General features: G+C 41.7%; 2 protein-coding genes across 7 annotated transcripts in view; one reads left to right on the forward strand and one right to left on the reverse strand.

Moving 5' to 3' along the window:
* The window catches only part of LOC112261644 (prenyl (decaprenyl) diphosphate synthase, subunit 2), a 51,933-nt gene that overhangs the window by 29,138 nt on the left and 689 nt on the right, over window positions 1-22,106 (reverse strand). The window contains exons 1-2 of one of the 2 annotated variants that reach the window (XM_024437127.1): window positions 18,339-18,998; window positions 7,821-7,958 (exon numbers count right to left, since the gene is read on the reverse strand). In XM_024437127.1, coding sequence (XP_024292895.1) covers window positions 7,821-7,958; window positions 18,339-18,583 — 383 coding nt within the window. In that variant the 5' untranslated portion in view covers window positions 18,584-18,998. Of the gene's footprint in view, window positions 1-7,820; window positions 7,959-18,338; window positions 18,999-22,106 lie in introns of those variants that run through there. The other variant, XM_024437129.2, reaches the window with a different exon arrangement.
* The window catches only part of sobpa (sine oculis binding protein homolog (Drosophila) a), a 31,299-nt gene continuing 30,957 nt past the window's right edge, over window positions 21,765-22,106 (forward strand). For all 5 annotated transcript variants that reach the window (XM_024437122.2, XM_024437126.2, XM_024437123.2 and 2 more), the window contains exon 1: window positions 21,765-22,077. In XM_024437122.2, the coding sequence (XP_024292890.1) occupies window positions 21,982-22,077 (96 nt within the window). In that variant the 5' untranslated portion in view covers window positions 21,765-21,981. The remainder of the gene's footprint in view (window positions 22,078-22,106) is intronic.

Here is a 22,106-nt window from a genome sequence, read left to right on the forward strand (position 1 = left end):
TTTCTAGGGGGTTTAGGGTTAAGGTTAGAATTAGTGTTGGGGTTAGGAGCTAAGGTTAGGTTTAGTGTGTGTCTACACACATATGATTGTGTATGTAAATACAAAGGTCAGTGAGTACAATACAATAGTTAGTCATCATGAGTCACGACACATGACATAGAAGGCACGAGGTCATGAAACTGGATGCAACATCTTGCATTATGAGTAGTGTAACTTTAAAAAAGAATGATGTAGAGGTTGTGTATACTTTAAGCCAGTAGCTTTAAAAGTAGCAGTCAAGAGCCAAAAAGGGTATCTGAACAGTGCGCGCGATGTCACATACAGCGCCTTCAGAAAGTATTCACACCCCATGACTTTTTCCACATTTTTTGGGGTTAGTGTGATTCAAATGGATTTCATTGTAGTTTCTTGTCAATGATCTACAAAAAATACTCTAATGTGAAAGTGGAGAAAAAAAATCTAACAAAATGTATGGAAAATAAAACACTAATATACAATCTCTTTCTTAGATAATGATTAAAACCGCCGAGTCAATAGATGTCAAAATCACCTTTGGCAGCAATTACAGCTGTGAGTCTTTCTGGATAAGTCTCTATGAGCTTGGCACACCTGGATTGTACAATATTTGCCCAATATTACTTAAAGAATTCAAGCACTGTCAAGTTGGTTGTTGATCATTGCTAGACAGCCATTTTCAAGTCTTGCTGAAGATTTTTAGGACAATTTAAGTCAAAACTGTAATTAGGCCACTCAGGAGCATACACTACCGTTCAACGCTGTGTACTACTCCCTTCACAGAACAGCACAAACGGGCTCTAACAAGAATAGAAAGAGTGGGAGGCCCCGGTGCACAACTGTGCAAGAGGTCAAGTACTTTAGAGTGTCTAGTTTGAGAAACAGACGCCTCATAAGTCCTCAACTGGCAGCTTCATTAAATAGTACCCACAAAACACCAGTCACAACGACAACAGTGAAGAGGCGACCTCGGGATGCTGGCCTTCTAGGATGAGTTCCTCTGTCCAGTGTCTGTTCTTTTGCCTCTTTTATTTTTATTGGACAGTCTGAAATATGGATTTTTCTTTGCAATTCTGCCATGTTTTTTTCTCTAGAATTTTGCCTGTACTTAGCTCCATTCCTAAAAAACTCCATAGTCCTTGCCAATGATAAGCATACCCATAACATGATGCAGCCACCACCATGCTTGAAAATATGTTCTCGTGATGTGTTGCGTTAGATATGCCCCAAACATAATGCTTTGTATTCTGGACAAAAAGTTCATATTTTTGCCATATTGGAAACAGTATGCATGGTTTAATATTTGTATTATTATATATTTATTTTATATATTGTGGAGAAACTACAGTGTTGTTCCATCCTCAGTTATCCCCTATAGAGGTCGAACGATTAATTGGAATGGCCGATTAATTAGGGTCGATTTCAAGTTTTCATAACAATCGGAAATCGGTATTTTTGGCCACCGATTTGGCTTTTTTTTTTACACCTTTATTTAACCTTTATTTAACAAGGCAAGTCAGTTAAGAACACATTCTTATTTTCAATGACTGGCTAGGAACGGTGGGTTAACTGCCTCGATCATGGGGCAGAACGATAGATTTTCACCTTGTCAGCTCGGGGGATTCAATCTTGCAACCTTACAGTTAACTAGTCCAACGCTCTAACCACCTGCCTCTCATTACACTCCATGAGGAGACTGCCTGTTACGCGAATGCAGTAGGCCAAGGTAAGTTGCTAGCTAGTATTAAACTTATCTTATAAAAAACAATCAATCATAATCACTAGTTAACTACACATGGTTGATGATATTACTAGTTTATCTAGCGTGTCCTGCGGTGCATATAATCGATGCGGTGCGTATTTTTGCTCCAATGTGTACCTAACCATGAACATCAATGCCTTTCTTAAAATCAATACACAGAAGTATATATTTTTAAACCTGCATATTTAGCTAAAAGAAATCCAGGTTAGCAGGCAATATTAACCAGGTGAAATTGTGTCACTTCTCTTGCGTTCATTGCACGCAGAATCAGTGTATATGCAACAGTTTGGGCCGCCTAATTTGCCAGAATTTTACGTAATTATTACATAACATTGAAGGTTGTGCAATGTAACAGGAATATTTAGACTAATGGATGCCACACCTTACGGTTCCGTATTTCACTGAAAGTGGTAGGCAGCAGCAGGCTCATAAGCATTCATTCAAACAGCACTTTCGTGCGTTTTGCCAGCAGCTCTTCGTTGTGCGTCAAGCATTGCGCTGTTTATGACTTCAAGCCTATCAACTCCTGAGATTAGGCTGGTGTAACCGATGTGATATGGCTAGCTAGTTAGTGGGGTGCACGATAATAGTGTTTCAAACGTCACTCGCTCTGAGACTTGGAGTGGTTGTTCCCCTTGCTCTGCATGGGTAATGCTGCTTCAAGGGTGGCTGTTGTTGTGTTCCTGGTTCGAGCCCAGGGAGGAGCGAGGAGAGGGACGGAAGCTATACTGTTACACTGGCAATGCTAAAGTGCCTATAAGAACATCCAATAGTCAAAGGTATATGAAATACAAATGGTATAGAGGGAAATAGTCCTATAATTCATATAATAACTACAACCTAAAACTTCTTACCTGGGAATATTGAAGACTCATGTTAAAAGGAACCACCAGCTTTCATATGTTCTCATGTTCTGAGCAAGGAACTTAAACGTTAGCTTTCTTACATGGCACATATTGCACTTTTACTTTCTTCTCCAACACTTTGTTTTTGCATTATTTAAACCAAATTGAGCATGTTTCATTATTTATTTGATGTATTTTATTAAGTTAAAATAAGGGTTCATTCAGTATTGTTGTAATTGTCATTATTACAAATACATATTTTTTATATATTTTATCATTATTTATTTTTAAATAATGATTTAAAAATCATTTAAAAAAAAAAAAACGCCGGTATCGGCGTCGAAAAATCATAATCGGTCGACCTCTAATAATCTCCTACCACAGCCACTAAACTAACGGTTTTAAAATCACCATTGGCCTCAGGGTGTAATCCCTTAGTGGTTTCCATATATATATATATATTTTTTTTTTTTGCTACTGATTTAGGAAGGGTGCCTATATCTTTGTAGTGACTGGGTATATTGATATCATCCAAAGTGAATTAATAACTGCATCATGCTCAAAGGGATATTCAATGTCTGCTTTTTTATTTGTTTTACTCATCTATCAATAGGTGCCCTTCTTTGCGAAACATTGGAAAACCTCCCTGGTTTTTGTGCTTGAATCGGTGCTTGAAATTCACTGCTCAACTGAGGGATCTCACAGATAATTGTATGTGTGGGGTACAGATATGGGGTAGTCATTTAAAAATCATGTTAAAAACAATTATTGCACACAGAGTCCATGCAACGTATGTGACTTGTTGACCACAGTTATTCAGGCTTGCCATAACAAAAGGGTTGAATACTTGACTCAAGACATTTCATCTTTTCATTTTGGGAAACACATTTCAGCAAAAAAAATATGTTCATCAAATGACAGACAGATGTCAGTCAATTAATTTGTATTTTTGTAAAAACAATGCATGGCAATTATAATTATGTTAATCATAGAAGGAATGTAGCCAGCTACACTTCCTAATGTTAATCTTCCATTTTAAAGGAGAAAAAAACGTATTTTTTTGTAAAAGCATTTTCTTTCCTTTTCTGCATGACAAACGCAGAATCCTGACCCCTGGACTAAAATAATTTGTTATTTAACAAAATGCTTCATTAGATTGTAACATCCCTATAGTAGCCACCAGCTGACAGCGAACATACACTCCCCTCTGTATTTATTTGGAAAGTGTAGCTAAAATGTTTAATTTGGCTCTATACTCACTTTGGATTTGAAATAAAATGTTTCATCTGAGGCAACAGTACAGCATGTGACCTTTTATTTGAAGGTATTTTCATACAACTTTGTTTTGCGTTTAGAAATAAAAGCACTTTGTATCTATTAATAATTTAATGTAAATTTATACACTGGAAAATTATACTTATATTTGCATCAAATACACTATTTCCTTGGAAGTTGAGTATTGGTTATATATATAGCATACGATTACATTACGTGATGAATGATTACCACTGGCAATCAACAGTTAATGTTGCCCAGATTACCCAATATCATGGAATACGTGTGTGAATGTTTATAAAGACAAAAGGCGGACGGACACATGTAATTATTTGAGTTTGATGGATGGTTGACATAAGAAATATTGACCTACATTTTTGTTATCTAAAAAGTGGGTGAACGTTTGATTCACTATAGATTTCTCGAGCGCGTAAAAAGTTCGTGTTGTGCCAACAGGATAAAGATGGCTTCGCGCCTGTTAAAAACCTTTATAGCGTACCGCGCAATTTATATTCCAATTTTTTTTTTTTAACACGCTAGCGACACAATTTAAAATAAACGGTCGTGAGCAGAGTGTTTCTGATCGTGTTGACAATACATTTGTGGCCCTCCATTTATTATGATATGTTACATATGCATTTGTGGATGTCCATTATTCATTTCGTATGATTGATATGTTACGTCCTCCAATTCGCCTGCTTTGTTACGAATTCCAATGCGTACAATACAGTATATTACGAATTTGTACGTGCAGTTTCACAATGAAAGCGACGAGCGCACAACTCACAATCACTAAATATTTTAAACCAAGGCTACGATTACAGAGTTTTCCCGCCCGCCTGCCCCTCTAGAAACTACTTTCTCAAAACTAAGGATTCGAAATCACGTTGTGTTATTTTACACACACGTTCAAGTTACTCTCTTTACTCGATGCTTTACTCATCCTTTTCTGAACCACTCTACCAATTTGTAGCCTTTGTCCTTTCATCATACTGTACCAGTAAAAACTTGACACTTTCATTTCAGGATTTCTTTATTTTTACTATTTTATACATCAAAACTATGAAATAACACATATGGAATCATGTAGTAGCCAAAAGTGTTAAATCAAAATATATTTTATATTTGAGATTCTTCAAAGTTGCCACCCTTTGCCTTTTTATTTTACTAGGCAAGTCAGTTAAGAACAAATTCTTACTTTCAATGACAGCCTAGGAACAGTGGGTTAACTGCCTTGTTCCGGGGCAGAACGACAGATTTGTACCTTGTCAACTCGGGGATTCAATCTTGCAACCTTTCGGTTACTAGGCCAATGCTCTAACCACTAGGCTACGCTGCCGCCACAATGACAGCCTTGATGACAGCTTTGCACACACTTGGCATTCTCTCAACCAGCTTCATGAGGTAGTCACCTGGAATGCATTTCAATTAACTGTTGTGCCTCATTAAAAGTTAATTTGTGGAATTTATTGTTCTTAATCTGTTTGAGCCAATCAGTTGTGTTGTGAAAAGTTAGGGGTGGTATACAGAAGATAGGGCTATTTGGTAAACGACCAAGTCTATATTATAGCAAGAACAGCTCAAATAAGCAAAGAGAAATGACCGTTCATCATTACTTTAAGACATGAAGGTCAGTCAATCCAGAACATTAAGAACTTTGAAAGTTTCTTCAAGTGCAGCCGCAAAAACCATCAAGCGCTATGATGAAACTCTCTCATGAGGACCGCCACAGGAAAGGAAGATCCAGAGTTACCTCTGCTGCAGAGGATACGTTCATATTACAGTCCAAATGAATGCGTCACAGCGTTCAAGTAACAGACACATCTCAACATCAACTGTTCAGAGACTGCGTGAATCAGGCCTTCATGGTCAAATTGCTGCAAAGAAACCACTACTAAAGGACACCAATAAGAAGAGGAGACTTGTTTGGGCCAAGAAACACGAGCAATGGACATTAGACCGGTGGAAATCTGTACTTTGGTGTAATGAGTCCAAATTTGAGATTTTTGGCTCCAACTGCCATGTCTTTTTGAGACACAGAGTAGGTGAACGGATGATCTCCAGGTGGTGTGATCGTAGGTGGTGGTGTGTTGGTGCTTTTCTGGTGACACTGTCAGTGATTTATTAAGAATTCAAGGCACACTTAACCCGCATGGCTTCCACAGCATTCTGCAGCGATACGCCATCCCATCTGGTTTGCACTTAGTGGGACTAACATTTGTTTTTCAACAAGACAATGACAAGCAGCCAACAAGTGCTCAGCATATGTGCGAACACCTTCAAGACTATTGGAAAAGCATTCCTCATGAAGCTGGTTGAGAGAATGCCAAGAGTGTGCAAAGCTGTCATCAAGGCAAAGGGTGGCTACTTTGAAGAAACTCAAATATATTTTGATTTGTTTAACACTTTTGGTTTCCACATGATTCCATAGTTTGGATGTCTTCACTATTATTCCACAATGTAGAAAATAATAAAAATAAAGAAAAACAAAAACTCTTGAATGAGTAGGTGCTTTTGACTGGTACTGTACTTCTGAACAGCTAAAATAAAATAAAAATTGCTGGGTGATTTGAACGAACCTTCCCAAAAATATATATGAAGGCTATTTGTATTTTAACAGATATTGGGGCAAAACTATCAGCGTTTGTGATGTAATCATTATAGTTATATTGCCAGAGTTGCTGAAAAAATAACTCTGCCTCCCAATAGCCAATGGTTGCCCATTGAAATCGCTATTGACTCTGTCTTGCTTGTTAATATACTTTGTATATAGCTTGCCTAATAGCTGCATGTAGGCTAACTCCCCTTCTGAAAAAAAATTACATGAAATCTCTAGACTGCCTGTTGTGTCATGCTTGCACTCCCCGAGTAGCGCAGCGGTCTAAGGCTCTGCATCTGAGTGCTAGATGTGTCACTATAGACACCCTGGATCGATTCCAGGCAGATTGGGAGTCCATAGGGCGGCGCACAATTGTCCCAGCGTCGTCCGGGTTTGGCCGGTGTAGGCCGTCATTGTAAATAAGAATTTGTTTTTAACTGACTTGCCTAGTTAAAATAAAAAAATAAAATGTTTGATTTGATCACTGTTACAACAGACAAAGAAATATGTTTCTTCGAACAGGCGGCAGTCACAGAGTGAGTGAGCACAGCTGAATGGACTGAAGGAAGCGCGCAGCGGATCCTGCACATGCACAGAAATCTCTTTAGTCCAAAACTTCCAGGTTCCAGAAAATCAGGAACCGTAGCCACTCCAAATATTTTATGCATTCAATGTACTGCTAGGTTTTCTCCGCCAGGAAAAGATAAATGGTGTACTATGCATGTATGAACCCTACATTGCCACGTCGAGTCCAAAACAGAAGATTTTTAAAAATACAGTAGTTTCAAGATGCTGTTCATTCTCTTTAATCTGAATAGTTGGTCATGTCAATAGCTGGTGCCTTAATCTTACCAAATGATTAACCATAGACAAGTCACACTGTAAGCATATTAATTTCAGCCACCCCACAATATCCTCTCCACCCGCCCTGCTTGACAGACTCCCTCACTGATCCGATAGTAGAGGCAGTGCTGCTTGCCAGCTCAGAGAAAAGGGGCCATTCAGACACCCAGCGCATCACATGCCAAACACAACAGCGACTTCTGGTAACCACCTGGCAAGGTTGTAGAGTGATCTTCACACAGAATTCCCTCTTCTGGGCAACATTCTGTTTATGTGCGGTGTGCTTGTGTGCGTGTGTGAGTGAATGTCATCATCAGGAAAAAAAACATAAATTGGAGCTGGTGTGTGTGGGTGCTGTCAGATCAGGAGCAATGACAAGCATTTTCCTGTCTTTTCACCAAGTCAGTGGTAATAAAGGAAAGGAGTTAAGGAAAGGAAGATAGAGGAATGTGAAGACAAAGCCCCAGAGAGGCGTGTTTACCTGGGGTAGATGCCACTGACCATGTCCTGGGGGAGGAGGTCTGAGGCTGTGTGCTGGCTGGGACCGGCTGCCTTGGACATCAGTAGGACGACCAGACCCCTCATCTGAAGGTTGTTTCTACTGTCATAGACGAAGCCCCTGAAAAGAGGGACAAGCAACACATTTATTGTTGGGTAAGGATTTCGAAAATGTGGGAATACACTGTTTCATACACAAATCCATAAAACAGGCAGCCCTTGTGCCAAATCTAGACTTTGAATAAATTAAACATGTTTGTTCCCACACATTTAAAGAAATGTCCTTCAGGAGTAAGAAAAATGAACATATATTTTCATCATTCAAAAAATCCATTCTGACAAGCAGGGAATTGACTTGGGATGGCAGGCTAAGTAAGCAACCTCTTAACAATGACAAAAGAAAATGGGCAGTAATTGTATGGAAATGAGATGTGGTGCAACTATGCTAATGAGACTGTGTAGCTTTCACCACCTCTCTCCAGGGGTGCCCCAAAAATCCCTTTATTCCCTCTCACATCATGGCTAAGCAAACAAAATGGCTAATTGCTGCTTCATGGGGGTGACGCATAGAGAAAGGTCAACACACTCATGAAGACAACTGCTTTTCAAGATCATTAATTCAGCTGCATTGCCAAAGGGTATTTGGGCTACATCTTTGCAAATAGTGGAGGGGCTTTTTATTCAGTCAAGAGCTCTACGTTAGATAAACATTTTCAGTAGCTGAAATGCCAGACAAACTTTTTTTAATTGCTAGTGGAAAGTGTCCACCTAAGAGCACAGCTATGGGGAGGCAAGGGAATAACTTGATTTGCCATTTGTGAAAATGTAAGTCATTGAATGGACCTTAGAATATTGCTCCACTACTCCATGTTTGTTGGTGGACCCCACTCTTTGATGGAAATAAATATACATCTCACAGAGTAGCTTTAAATAAGCAAGCTTTGACGTCATTTGCAAAATAGCCTCCAACAACACTCTACTCAGCATTGGATGTAGTCCATCACAGTGCCAACCATTATCACTAAAGCCCCATATACTAAAGGTTGCAAGATCAAATCCCTGAGCTGACAAGGTACAAATCTGTCATTCTGCCCCTGAACAAGGCAGTTAACCCACTGTTCCTAGGCCGTCATTGAAACTAAGAATTTGTTCTTAACTGACTTGCCTAGTTAAATTAAAAAAACAGGTATATTTCACTGGTCATCCCCAAAGCCAACACCTACTTTGGCCACCTATCCTTCCAGTTCTCTGCTGCCAATGACTGGAACGAATTGCAAAAGTCACTGAAGCTGGAGTCTTATATCTCCCTCACTAACTTTAAGCATCAGCTGTCAGAGCAGCTTACTGCACCTGTACACAGCCCATCTGTAAATAGCCCACCCAACTACCTCACCCCCCCCACCCCATGCCTTTTGCACCCCAGTATCTCTACTTGCACATCATCTGCATATTTATCACTCCAGTATTAATGCTAACTTGTAATAATTTTGCCACTATGGCCTATTTATTGTCTTACCTCCCTAATTTTACTACATATAGATTTTTCTATTGTGTTATTGACTGTACGTTTGGTCGCAGTTGTAAATGAGAATTTGTTCTCAACTGGCCTACCTGGTTAAATAAAAGGTTAAATAAAAGAGACTACTGATTCATTAAAAGACCACACCATATTGATCAGCTGTGGCACAACATGCAGTTCAAGCAGAGCTGCAAGTCTAGCACTGGTCTTGCCACTCTGGAGATAAAATATCTGTGGTCCCGGGGGAGCGCTTAGACAGAGCACATCTAATCCTGTCCCCAGGGTGCCCCCTGTGCCATGAATCACACTCTCGTTAGAGCCCCGAGTAGACACCGAGCACCGCCCACTCTGCTCGAGCCCAGACACCAGCGTCCACAAGACAGTCTCCCTCCCCCTGACCCAGCTCTGCACCACAGGGAGGGGAGAGAGAGATGGGGAGATGGAGCAAGGCAGAGGAGGGGAAGAAAGAGACAGACAGAAAATGAAGGGAGAGCAAACGGCAGAGGAAGAAGAGAGAGCGGGAGAAAGAGGTGGAGGAAGAGAGACGGGCAGGGAGAGGGGAATGGAGAGAAATAAAAAAAAGGGAGATGATAGGAGATACGGTAAGTGCAATAGATAAGCGAGGAAAGTGACACATCTAATTAGATCTGTTAAATCCAATGGACCCTAACGAAAACCATCACATGAAATAATGTAAGTTCTGGTCTGATACTTTCCAGTGTTCGTAATGGTAACAAAAAGAACAGCATGTAGCCTAGGTGAACCACAAAAGATTCAGAGATTGAGTTTTTAATCGTCACATGTACAGGGTTTCAGGTGTGATTGCAGAGTACAGTGAACATTTTAGGCTCCGAGCTTCAACATGCAGGACCAAGTGAAATAAAACAATGAAAATTGTAATAATAAAAAAAACTACAATATAAATAGCACTATACACACACATAACAACTGTAGCAGTGATGAATAAATAAAATGTCCATTGGGGTGGAGCCAGAGTAAAGACTGTTGAAGGGGTGGAATGACCATAGGGGGAGCAGCATGACCATTGAGAGGGTGTGGGGACCAAGTGAAATAAAAACAAAAATGATTAAACATTTTTTATGTTTTACTCTAATATACATATTAACAACAGTGATGAATGTCATTGAGGTGGGAGCAGAGTGAAAGTCAGTTTGGTGGGGGGGGAAGGGGGGTAGCTGACTAGGGTTGGCTATTCAGCAGCCTGATGGTAGAAACTATTAGTCAGTCTTCCAGTTTTTGTCATGATGCTCCTGTACTACCCGCGTCTGATCGATTGAAGCGGGGAGAACAGGGCATGGTTTGGGTGGCTGTGATCCCTGATGATCTTCTTGGCCTTCCTGCGACACCTGGTGTTGATGAAGGTGTGTCCAGCCTGGATCCTCCTGAAGTTCACAATCAGCTCCTTGCTGACATTGAGGGAGAGGTTGTTTACCTGGCACCAAGCCGTCAAAGTGCCTACCTCCTCTCTGTAGGCCGCCTCATCGCTGTTGGTAATCAGGCCAACTACTGTCATGTCGTCAGCGAACTTCATGATGGAGTTGGAACTGTGGGAGGCCATGCAGTCGTGGGTATACAGGGAGTACACAGGAAGCGACTGAGCATGCAACCTTGTGGGGCACCCGTGTTGTGTTGAGAATCTGTGTCGAGGAGGTAATGTTGCCTACCTTCACCCCATGGGTGCGGCCCGGCCCGTCAGGAAGTCCAGGACCCAGTTGCATAGGGAGGAGTTCAGACCCAGGGCTGTGAGCTTTGTAAAGCGCTTATAGGGTACTAAGGTATTGAAGGCTGAGATGGGAGAATGCTGTGCATTGACTACATATGCATTCCTTTTGTCCAGGTGGGTAAGGGCAGTGTGCAGTGCAATGACGATTCTGTAGTCCGTGGATCTGTCAAGGCGGTAGGCAAATTGGAGAGGGTTGAGTGCATTGGCGAGAGAGGAGGTGATATGGTCTTTGACTAGCCTCTTGAAGCACTTTATGTAACCAAAAAATATGTATTCAAAGGTAAAAACTGACATTACGAGGGGTGAAATTACACTGGAATTCCTATAGCTTTCAATTAAACAACGGCAACCACACCAAAAATGTCTGCCTATGGCGACTGGCCAAGTCTGCAGCCTGAAGATGACAAATGATTAATATGCATGCCAGTCTCTACACCATGGCAAATCAATCAATCATAATCACCCTCCTGCAAAGGGGTGGGGCTGGGATGAGTGCTGGGAGAGAGATGGGTCAATGTCATTTTAATGGGTAGGACTGCATGTTAGCCACCATTTATTACAGTGCTCTCTGAATCTTATCTACCGGTCCTCTACCTAGACCTGCACAATTATTCAAATGTATCGCATGTAGGCCTACTGGCCTGTTTTGGGGGTAAAGCAGCAATAACCATTTCTTAAGTGAGTGCACAACCACTGAAGCCTTAAGCACTTAAAAGTAACATTTGGATAAACTCTTAGTGTACAAAATAGGATTTGACATCTACCTCGAAATATTTCCTGAAGCCTTAAATGTGACAGAAAAAAAAGCAGGACAAAACTCAGTCAAAAACAATGAAGCCACTTGATGAGAAAAGTCAAACTGTGTCAAGGTCTTTCACTGCTACAAAGTGAAAGTTCATTTTTCCTGCATGGCCACACTAACTCCAGACTTTGGGCAAAGTTAGCTGAGCTGCATTTTTTAGAATGAAAGGAAAGGGAAAACCGAAACACAACTCCACAAGGGTCTGCCTGTCTGCTATTGTGGATATTTTTATCTGCGCCGCGTCTTGGGCAGAGACACAGTAGGAAATAGGAACCAGCCAACCCAAGCTGACAGTGAGGAGTCAGACTGTCAGAGGTCCACTTCACCCCCGCACTACAACACCCAAATGGATTGTCATATCAGATTTAGGTGTATAGGTTATTACACCCTTGAGCTACAGTTTCCAACACACTCGTCTGCAATGGCGGGATTGGATTCCAGCACTATCATTCCATGTCCCTCTCCTTATTTCTTACAGTGAGGAGCCATTCATCCCCAATGAAGAGAGATGGCACTGGAGGGTAATCCAACTACAGTGCATTCGGAAAGTATTCAGGACCCCTTTATCCACATTTTGTTACGTTCGACATATTTGAAAATGTATTAAATAAGTTTTCCCCCTTCATCAATCCTAAACACAATACCCCATATTGACTAAGAAAACAGGTTTAGACATATTTGCAAATGTATTAAAATTAAAAACAGAAATACCTTATTTACATAAGTATTCAGACCCTTTGCTATGAGACTTGAAATTTAGCTCAGGTGCATCCTGTTTCCATTGATTATCCTTGAGATGTTTCTACAACTTGATAGAGTCAACTTGTGGTAAATTAAATTGATTGGACATGATTTGGAAAGGCACACATCTGTCTATATAAAGGTCCCACAGTTGAAAAAAATCTAACCATGAGGTCGAGGGAGTTGTCTGTGGAGCGCCGAGACAGGATTGGGTTGAGGCACAGATCTGGGGAAGGGTTCAAAAACATTTCCGCAGCATTGAAGGTCCCCAAGAACACAGTGGCCTCCATTCTTAAATTGAATAAGTTTGGAACCACCAGCTTCTTATAGCTGGCCGCCTGGCCATACTGACCAATTGGGGCAAAGGGCCTTGGTCAGGAAGGTGTAGAGATGGGAGAACCTTCCAGAAGGACAACCATCACTGCAGCACTGCACCAATTAGGCCTTTATGGTAGAGTAGCCAGACGGAAGCCTCAGTAAAAAGCACGACAGCCCGCTTGGAGTTTGCCAAAAGGCACCTAAGGCCTCGCAGACCATGAGAAACAAGATTCTCTGGTCTGATGAAACCAAGTTTGAACTCTTTGGCCTGAATGCCAAGTGTCACGTCTAGAGGAAACCTGGCACTATCTCCACGGTGAAGCGTGGTGGAAGCATCATGCTGTGGTGATGTTTTTCAGTGGCAGGGACTGAGACTAGTCAGGATCGAGGAAAAGATGAACCAAGCAAAGTACAGAGAGAACCGTGATGGAAACCTGATCCAGAGCGCTCAGGACCTCAGACTGGGGTGAAGGTTCACCTTCCAACAGGACAATGACCCTAAGCACACAGTCAAGACAACGCAGGAGTGGCTACGGGTCAAGTCTCTCAATGTCCTTGACCTTGAGTGGCCCAGCCAGAGCCCGGACTTGAACACAATCGAACATCTCTGGAGAGACCCGAAAATAGCTGTGCAGTGACACTCCACATCCAACCTGACAGCACTTGACAGGATCTGCAGAGAAGAATGGGAGAAACTCCCCAAATACAGGTGTGCCAAGCTTGAGGCATCATACCCAAGGAGACTCTAGGCTGTAATCACTGCCCAAGGTGCTTCAACAAAGTCTGAATACTTATGTAAATGTGATATTTCCATTTTTTTTAATGTATAAATTAGCAAACATTTCTAAAAACATTTTTTGCTTTGTCATTATGGGGTAGTATGTGTAGATTGATGAGGGGGAAATTCTATAATAAGGCTGTAAGTCAAGGGGTCTGAATACTTTCCGAATGCACTCTATCTAGCTGATAATTTAGAGAGAGGTCAAAAAAAAAGATATATTCCCCTGCAATACCTTTGTTGAGGGGATGGGAGGGTAAATGCTTAAGGGGTCATTTGGTCAAATTCAGCTATGAGGCTTTGTAATTAATCAATTTGAACTAAGTGATAGGTGTACTACAAAATCAAAGTTAACATCTAACAGAGCTGGCAATGTTTAGATCAGTTAATGTCACTCTGTCAATGTCACACACTCATTTGGGGTTAATCATTTAACAATCTAAACAGCACAGATTCCATGGGACTTGTCATTTAAATTAAACACATTTAGAGAGATGGAATAATAAAACAAGAAGTTTATTTTGTTTCACCTTTTAATAGACCACAATTCACTGAAGGAAATTCACCAATATTGGCTTTCTTTTAGTTGTCATACCGTGATCCACATTGCATCATTGTGTCCATTTGATTTGCTGTAGTCTGTTTTTCAAAGCAACTTAGCCAATATGTTTTGTTATATTTACATTTAATCTCAGGCTATTTTTTGGGCTTTGTTACATTTACTGGGTGACACTATTTGTCAGAGGAGGTTACTCTAGTCTACACAACTTTGCAGCCAATACCAGCAGGCACTGTACGAGGAGAATATTTAAATTGCCAGTACAAGCCACAAGGGGGTAGCCACTGTACCCAGCTCACTCCTCTTCAGCTCAGAGAAACAAGACACACCAGCATCTTACTCTGGGAGCAGTAAAAGCAACCATGAAATAAAATAAGAAATTCAAACTTTTCTGATACATAAGGATGGTTAATTATGGGGCTTTGCCTGTGACAACCATCCAGTCAATCACACTTGCTCTCAATACCAGCATCTTTGACACACCTCGCCTATAGCGTAGACCCCTCAAATTTAACTCTAGACCTGGAAGACAGTTCCACTGCAATTTTGTGTTCCCCTCTAATCAGTGACTGATTTAGACCTGGGACACAAGGTGGCTGCAATTAATTATCAGGTAGTACAGAGAAACAGCAGGCTCTGGACCTTGAAGGGTAAGAATGGAATACCCCTGGCGTAGACTGTACTGAGGCGCCAGAAACAATGGGTTTTCTAATGAAATGTAATTATGATAAATTAAAAGGAATTGTCCACTCAAAATACAACCTAACATGACAGAGTAGGTGCACCAATGGATTGGTCCTCTGCAAGTAAGAATGTTAAATAAAATTCTATTTGAACCCGATTGTCCGTAGTGTTGGCCCTTCAGCTGCTCAAAATTTAAACAAAACCATGTAAACACCTGTGAGACTTTGGTTAGTGTGCATGACACACTGCTCACTTAACCTGGAAGCCAGCCGCATCAATGTGTCATAGGAAACACCGTCCAGCTGGCAACCGAGTCAGCTTGCATGCGCCTAGCCCGCCTCAAGGAGTCGCTAGAGAGTGATGGGACAAGGAAATCCCGACCTGCCAAACCCTCCCCTAACCCGGACAACGCTGGGCCAATTGTGTGCCGCCTCATGGGTCTCTTGGTCATGTCTGTCTGTGCCACAGCCTGGGATCGACCCGGGTCTGTAGTAACACCTCAAGCACTGTGATGCAGTGCCTTAGACAGCGGTGCCACTCGGGAGGCCCATAGGCCCACTTTTTGAAGTAGGTTTAATAATACTTTCCTGTGGATATTTTCTCTCAGATTTCGACCAGAGACTGACCACCAACACCACAGACAATCGGCAGAGTAAGTTTAAACATAATTGTATTCAACATTCGTGACAGACAAGGGACGTTTAGCATTTTTCTATGTAAATGTGCATGGCATGGTCTACATAATTCATCGACACATTTCGTAACTAACTGCAGCATTGCCTGGTCCCAGATCTGTTTGCATTCATGTCAACTTCCATGACAAGGAGTGCCATGATGGCACACACAGACTGGTACCCAGTAACTGCAGCATGGCTTGGGTCACTAAAAGTGAGCTCTAGTGGCCCGACGGCACATGGTGCCAGCTGCGACAGGCCTACGTGAAAGAAAGTAGGCCCTTTAGTGCGCCTACATTTTGGGGCATTGTTGTGGTTGTGAACTTGTCAGTCGAGAAGGCAGAAGTTGGTTGAATCAGCTCTATCAGAAGTTATGCTTAGGAAGATGCGGGGGTGACACCCTAGACCCAAACTGTTACAGACCTATATCCATCCTGCCCTGCCTTTCTAAAGTATTCGAAAGCCAAGTTAACAAACGGATCACTGACCATTTCGGTACCCCCCGTACCTTCTCCGCTGTGCAATCCGGTTTCCGAGCTGGTCACAGGTACACCTCAGCCACGCACAAGGAACTGCCATCGATAAAAGACAGGACTGTGCAGCTGTCTTCAACGACCTGGCCAAGGCTTTCGACTCTGTCAATCACCGTATTGTTATCGGCAGACTCAACAGCCTTGGTTTCCCAAATGACTGCCTTGCCTGGTTCACCAACTACTTCTCAGACAGAGTTCAGTGAGTCAAATCGGAGAGCCTGTTGTCCGGACCTCTTGCAATCTCTATGGGGGTACCACAGGGTCCAATTCTCGGGCCGACTCTTTTCTCTGTATATATTAACGATGTCGCTCTTGCTGCAGGTGATTCCTTGATCAACCTCTATGCAGACGACACCATTCTGTATACATCTGGCGCTTCTTTGGTCACGGTGTTATCAAACCTCCAAACGAGCTTCAATGCCATACAACACTCCTTCCATGGCCTCCAACTGCTCTTAAACACTAGTAAAACTAAATGCATGCTCTTCAACCGATCGCTGCCCGCACCCGCCCAGCATCACTACTCTGGATGGTTCTGACTATGCGGACAACTACAAACACCTTGGTGTCTTAGGGCCTCCCGGGTGGCGCAGTGTGCCACCAGAGACTCTAGGTTCAGGCTCTGTCGCAGCCGGGAGTTCCATGGGGCGACGCACAATTGGCCTAGCGTCGTCCGGGTTAGGGAGGGTTTGGCCGGTAGGGATATCCTTGTCTCATCGCGCACTAGCGACTCCTGTGGCAGGCCCGGTGCAGTGTACGCTGACCAGGTCACTAGGTGCACGGTGTTTCCTCCGACACATTGGTGCGGCTGGCTTCCGGGTTGGATGCGCGCTGTGTTAAGAAGCAGTGCGGCTTGGTTGGGTTGTGTTTTGGAGGACGCATGACTCTTGACCTTTGTCTCTCCCGAGCCTGTACGGGAGTTGTAGCGATGAGACAAGACAGTAACTACTAACAATTGTATACCACGAAATTGGGGTGAAAAAGGGGGGTAATAAATAAATAAACACCTATGTGTCTGGCTAGACTGTAAACTCTCCTTTCAGACTCATAGTAAACATCTCCAATCCAAAATTAAATCTAGAATCAGCTTCCTATTTCACAACAAAGCTTCCTTCACTCACGCTGCCAAACATACCTTCATACCCTAAAACCGATCCTAGACTTTGGCGATGTCATATACAAAATAGCCTCCAACACTCTACTCAGAAAACTAGATGCAGTCTATCACAGTGCCAACCGTTTTGTCACCAAAGCCCCATATACCACCCACCACTGCGACCTGTATGCTCTCGCCAGCTGGCCCTCTACATATTCGCCGCCGGCTCCAGGTCATCTATAAGTCTCTGCTAGGTAAAGCTCCACCTTATCTCAGCTCACTGGTCACCATTACAACACCCACCCGTAGCACCCACTCCAGCAGGTATATTTCACTGGTCACCCCCAAAGCAAACACCCCATTTGGCCACCTTTCCTTCCAGTTCTCTGCTACCAATGACTGGAAAGATTTGCACACAAAAAAAAAAAAAAAAAAAATCACTGAAGTTGGAGACTCACTAACTTTAATAATCAGCTATCTGTGCAGCTTACCGATCGATTCAGCTGTACACAGCCCATCTGTAAATAGCCCATCCAACTACCTACCTAATCCCCATATTGTTTTATTTACTTTTTGCACATCAGTATTGCCAGCATTTCTACTTGCACATCTATCACTCCAGTGTTAACTTGTTGAATTGTAATTACTTCGCTACTATGGCCTATTTATTGCCTTACCTCCTTATGCCATTTGCACACACTGCATATAGACTTTCTATTGTGTTATTGACTGGATGTTTGTTTATTCCATGTGTAACTCTGTGTTGTTGTTTGTGTCACACTGCTTTGCTTTATCTTGATCAGGTCGCAGTTGTAAATGAGAACTTCTTCTCAACTGGCCTACCTGGTTAAATAAAGGTGAAATAAATAAAGAATAAAAAAGCTGATGATTGACATCATAGCCATGACAGGTCCATAAAATCAGGTCTTCTAAAACTACAGGCAATATTGAGTTGCATTGTGTATAATGAAGTTGTGTATTGGAAGATTTGACATTTGCATTACAAACATGATGTAATGTATGCAATACTAGATGATCGTGTGTAAACCATACCTTGCAGTGTTGAGTAACGGGTGTTTTGTTCCAACCAGTTTCCTCACGTGCATTGCTACATTACTGAGTTCATCACTCAGCAAGCAGCGTAGGCTCATAAAAGAAGTCGGATAACCCACGATTTTCTCTGCATCCGAGACCACTTTATTCCAATTAGAAGGCGTTGTGTTGGAGAAAAGACTTATGTTCCTCTGTCCACGGTTTAGCAAAACAATGCATGAGAGCCGAGACCAAATTACTGTCATCTTTACAGCTGAAGGTCTTTTACTAATTAAAGTTTAAACAAATATCAAGCAAACCCTTGAGAGGTCTATATCCAAGCTTGACACAAGCTAGTATATATAGCTAAGTCGATTAAATAAATAAACTAAACGGTGGCAGGAAAATTACATTAACCGATTAAATTAGATATGTAACTGTTAACTAGCTATCCATCCATATTTACAGAATCTAATGTTATTATGATGGATATCATCCTCGCTGTCGAGTCACATTAACTGAAATAAGTATTATACATAATGTTATCACCCTACTTAATTTAATACTTATACCCTTTGATGTATCCTATAAAATGTCCAGTAAATATACCGTAACACGCGACCTAAAATGTTAAACATTGACACAGGAGGCCGCCATCTTGACGAAACGCAATACGGTATGTCGCAAAAACGTTACAACAGTTATTGATTGATGTGTCCTGGGCTGCGTTCAGTGCGAAAAAATGTTTCCACTAGATAGCACATCCACTATTAGCTATATCGTAAATAAATCTATGTATGAGAACAAACATTTGCTTTATGGTCTTAATTTAAGATTATTTTAGGCATACGCTTAGCGTTGTGGTTAATTTTAGGGATAGGTTTAAAAACAGGTTTTAAGAAGATAAATTGTAGAAATGGTGGTGTTTGGCCTTTGAATAAGGCACTGATAGCTTCAAGCCACACCCGCGACACCCACCTAACGGAGAAACGTACATCAAAATCTGTTCGAGAACGTTGAAGAATTTTTTGGGGGAAACGCGTCATTCAGTACAAACCGTCACGCAATTTAGCAAAAAAATATTAGGCTTGACAAAACAAAGCATAAAACATTGTTTAATTTTACTAACTGAGAAGGATCCAACATTCGGAGTGAAATAAAAAACATGTTTTTTTTCCCTTCAGATTTTGGATATCCTTCAGAAGAAGTGTCTTTGATATATGATTATTGAAAAGTCATTTAGAATAACAAAGCTGACATGATACCACCATGTAGGCTAGAATTTGTCATTGGCATCACAGTTGTTACATTTGTGTTCGTGTCTGGTGCGCTCCTGCTGCTGTTACATTTGTATCAGCGGCGAGCTAAGTCGATATATTATAGCCTATCATTTTACCTCACCTGAGGGAATTCAGAAACTCTTGAGAGGACAGTGGAAGTTTATAAAATTGCTTAGCCCTATTTGTGTCGTTCCACCAATTGGTGCCTTTTCAACATCAAAAAACGTTGATTTCACCTCATTTTAACATGCTGTCATACAGAGCACATGTTCAACTTAATAAAAAACACGTTTTCACATCTCAAGAGAAACAAAATACTTGTGCCTATTAAGTGCCAAATAGAGTAACAGGGTTGACGATTTAATCTAAAATCAGCCATAAATCCTCTTGTGACATGGGGAATGGAAGCTTGTTGTGTGCAACAGGGAAGGGTAATTGTAAGCAAAAAAATTGAATTGGCAAAACATTTCAAGTTAGGCCTATGCTCAACCAGCTCCGTTTTCCACCCCTAAATCTATTTTTCTGGTCTCCTAAATATTGTTTGGTGCTCCTAACTTTTTAAAGTTGGGAGCACCAGTGTACTACCAAAAGTTTGCCTAATTAAAGGTAGACTCGGCGAAATGACGTTGCCACGAGCAGCACCGCAGATATTGAGATGAGCGAGACGCAAGACTTGGCTCTTTCACAGTCACACACAGTATCTGCACATGTGCACGAGTTCGCTACATGCTGTTGCCAGCATGGTAGCCAGGGCACCAAAACAGGGGAGAAGTTGTAGCTTCGCGCTTCAATGCTGTTAGTTGTTGCGGAAGTTGGCCCACTATGCTGTTTACTTTTTACATCTACGTCATAGTCTATAAGAGTGGGCTCTTCACCATGGGTCACATTTGTAAATTCACTCTTATTCAGAGAACTTTGGCTGCATTTATACAGGCAGCCCAATTCTGATGTTTTGGCCAATTATTGGCAAAAGAGCTGATCTGATTGGTCAAAACATCAATTAGAATTGGGCTGCCTGTGTAAATGCCTGTGTAGATGCTAAAGAGCATCTTTAGCTGTGTTTACACAGACAGCCCAATTCCAATCTACTGTCCAATCTGATACCTCAAAAGACAAAATTGTTGGAAAAAAGAGCAGAATTGGGCTGCCTGTGTAAATGCAGCCGTTGAGCATGGACTCCAGGAAAAATATATAAATCTGTTAAATATGACTGTTAGCTATAATTTCATTAAATATGTGTTTACTTTAATTAAATATTTTGATAACACTTTATACCAAGTTGCTCATATAAGCCTACCTGTGTATTAACACAACTACCAATTGCAGATGTCTGGAGGGTCTGGTTGAGTGGAAGGAGCTGTGCTACATTACATTTTGTGTTGACTATTCTACAGGAAAAACATAATTATTATGTTTCAATTCATGTAACAATATTGAACTGCAGGCTGTGTGTGTGTCTGTCTGTCTGTTTGTCCGTGCATATGCGGGACAATGCACTCATTGAGTTACACTATCTGCTTTTGAACAGAGACTAGACAGGGATATTATTTCAAGGACATTTTCTTTTAGAACAAGGAGCTCCCATTTTTGGGACTCCTCTGTGGATTAATGATGATGCCTCTCCTTTCCTTCATCTGCATTGAGGATAGTAAAAGCAATTATAGCCTACCAGGAAGGAAGGAAGCCACCTTACAGTAGATACACCCTGTGGAAAGTCATGGAGCTAATATGTTAAGTAGGAGGGCATCTGCCTCTTCTCACCATAAAATTGTGCAAGTGTGTTAGACCTTTGCCTTTGTTGCAACTGAGTTCTACCTAAACTCCTTGGTTCTATCACACGGAAGAGGTCAAGAACTTGCCCGGGACCACCTGTCAGAGGCTTGCACAATTTCTATTGTAAATCTGTAATGGCTACTCATAACCACACCAACATCTGTCCAGCAGTGGCAGACAGGATAGGGCGCAAATACCTTCATGAAGTGGGAAAGCCTACCAGACTAGGTTGTAAGATTGTATGTGTGAGGTGAGGAGGGCCCAAAGTTAAAACGTTACGGAAAATCGAGAGGAAATAGCCCACCTCTGATCAACAGCGTCATATTATGTTACAGGGGACGCTCCTCCCCCTGTCTAGATTTTTTTCTCACTCAACCTCTCATTTGATTCAGAGGCAGCTCACACACACACCAACTTGCGCACAGACCGTGGAAAAATAGGGGCAGAAGATGGCTGACTTAACAGGGCAACGCAAGCCCTCAACGGCATCATCAACTTCACCCGGGCTGTTCCCCAGCTTGACATTAGCCTTTGGGCAACTTTAAAGCGGCCCCGCCTCGCACTTGTCCACTCTACCCCAATCGCAAATATTGACAGAGCTATTATAAAAAATGGCAGAAATGGAAAAAGAGGGCAGACCCCCCGAAAATAAAAGAAGCAGAAAACCGGCTCACCCCGTGAAAAGGGAAATCAACGAAGAAATGAAGGTAAGTGATCGACATTGGACCACTTGGTT

This window comes from Oncorhynchus tshawytscha, linkage group LG11 (genome assembly GCF_018296145.1).
Source record: "Oncorhynchus tshawytscha isolate Ot180627B linkage group LG11, Otsh_v2.0, whole genome shotgun sequence".
Taxonomy (NCBI): Eukaryota; Metazoa; Chordata; class Actinopteri; order Salmoniformes; family Salmonidae; genus Oncorhynchus; species Oncorhynchus tshawytscha.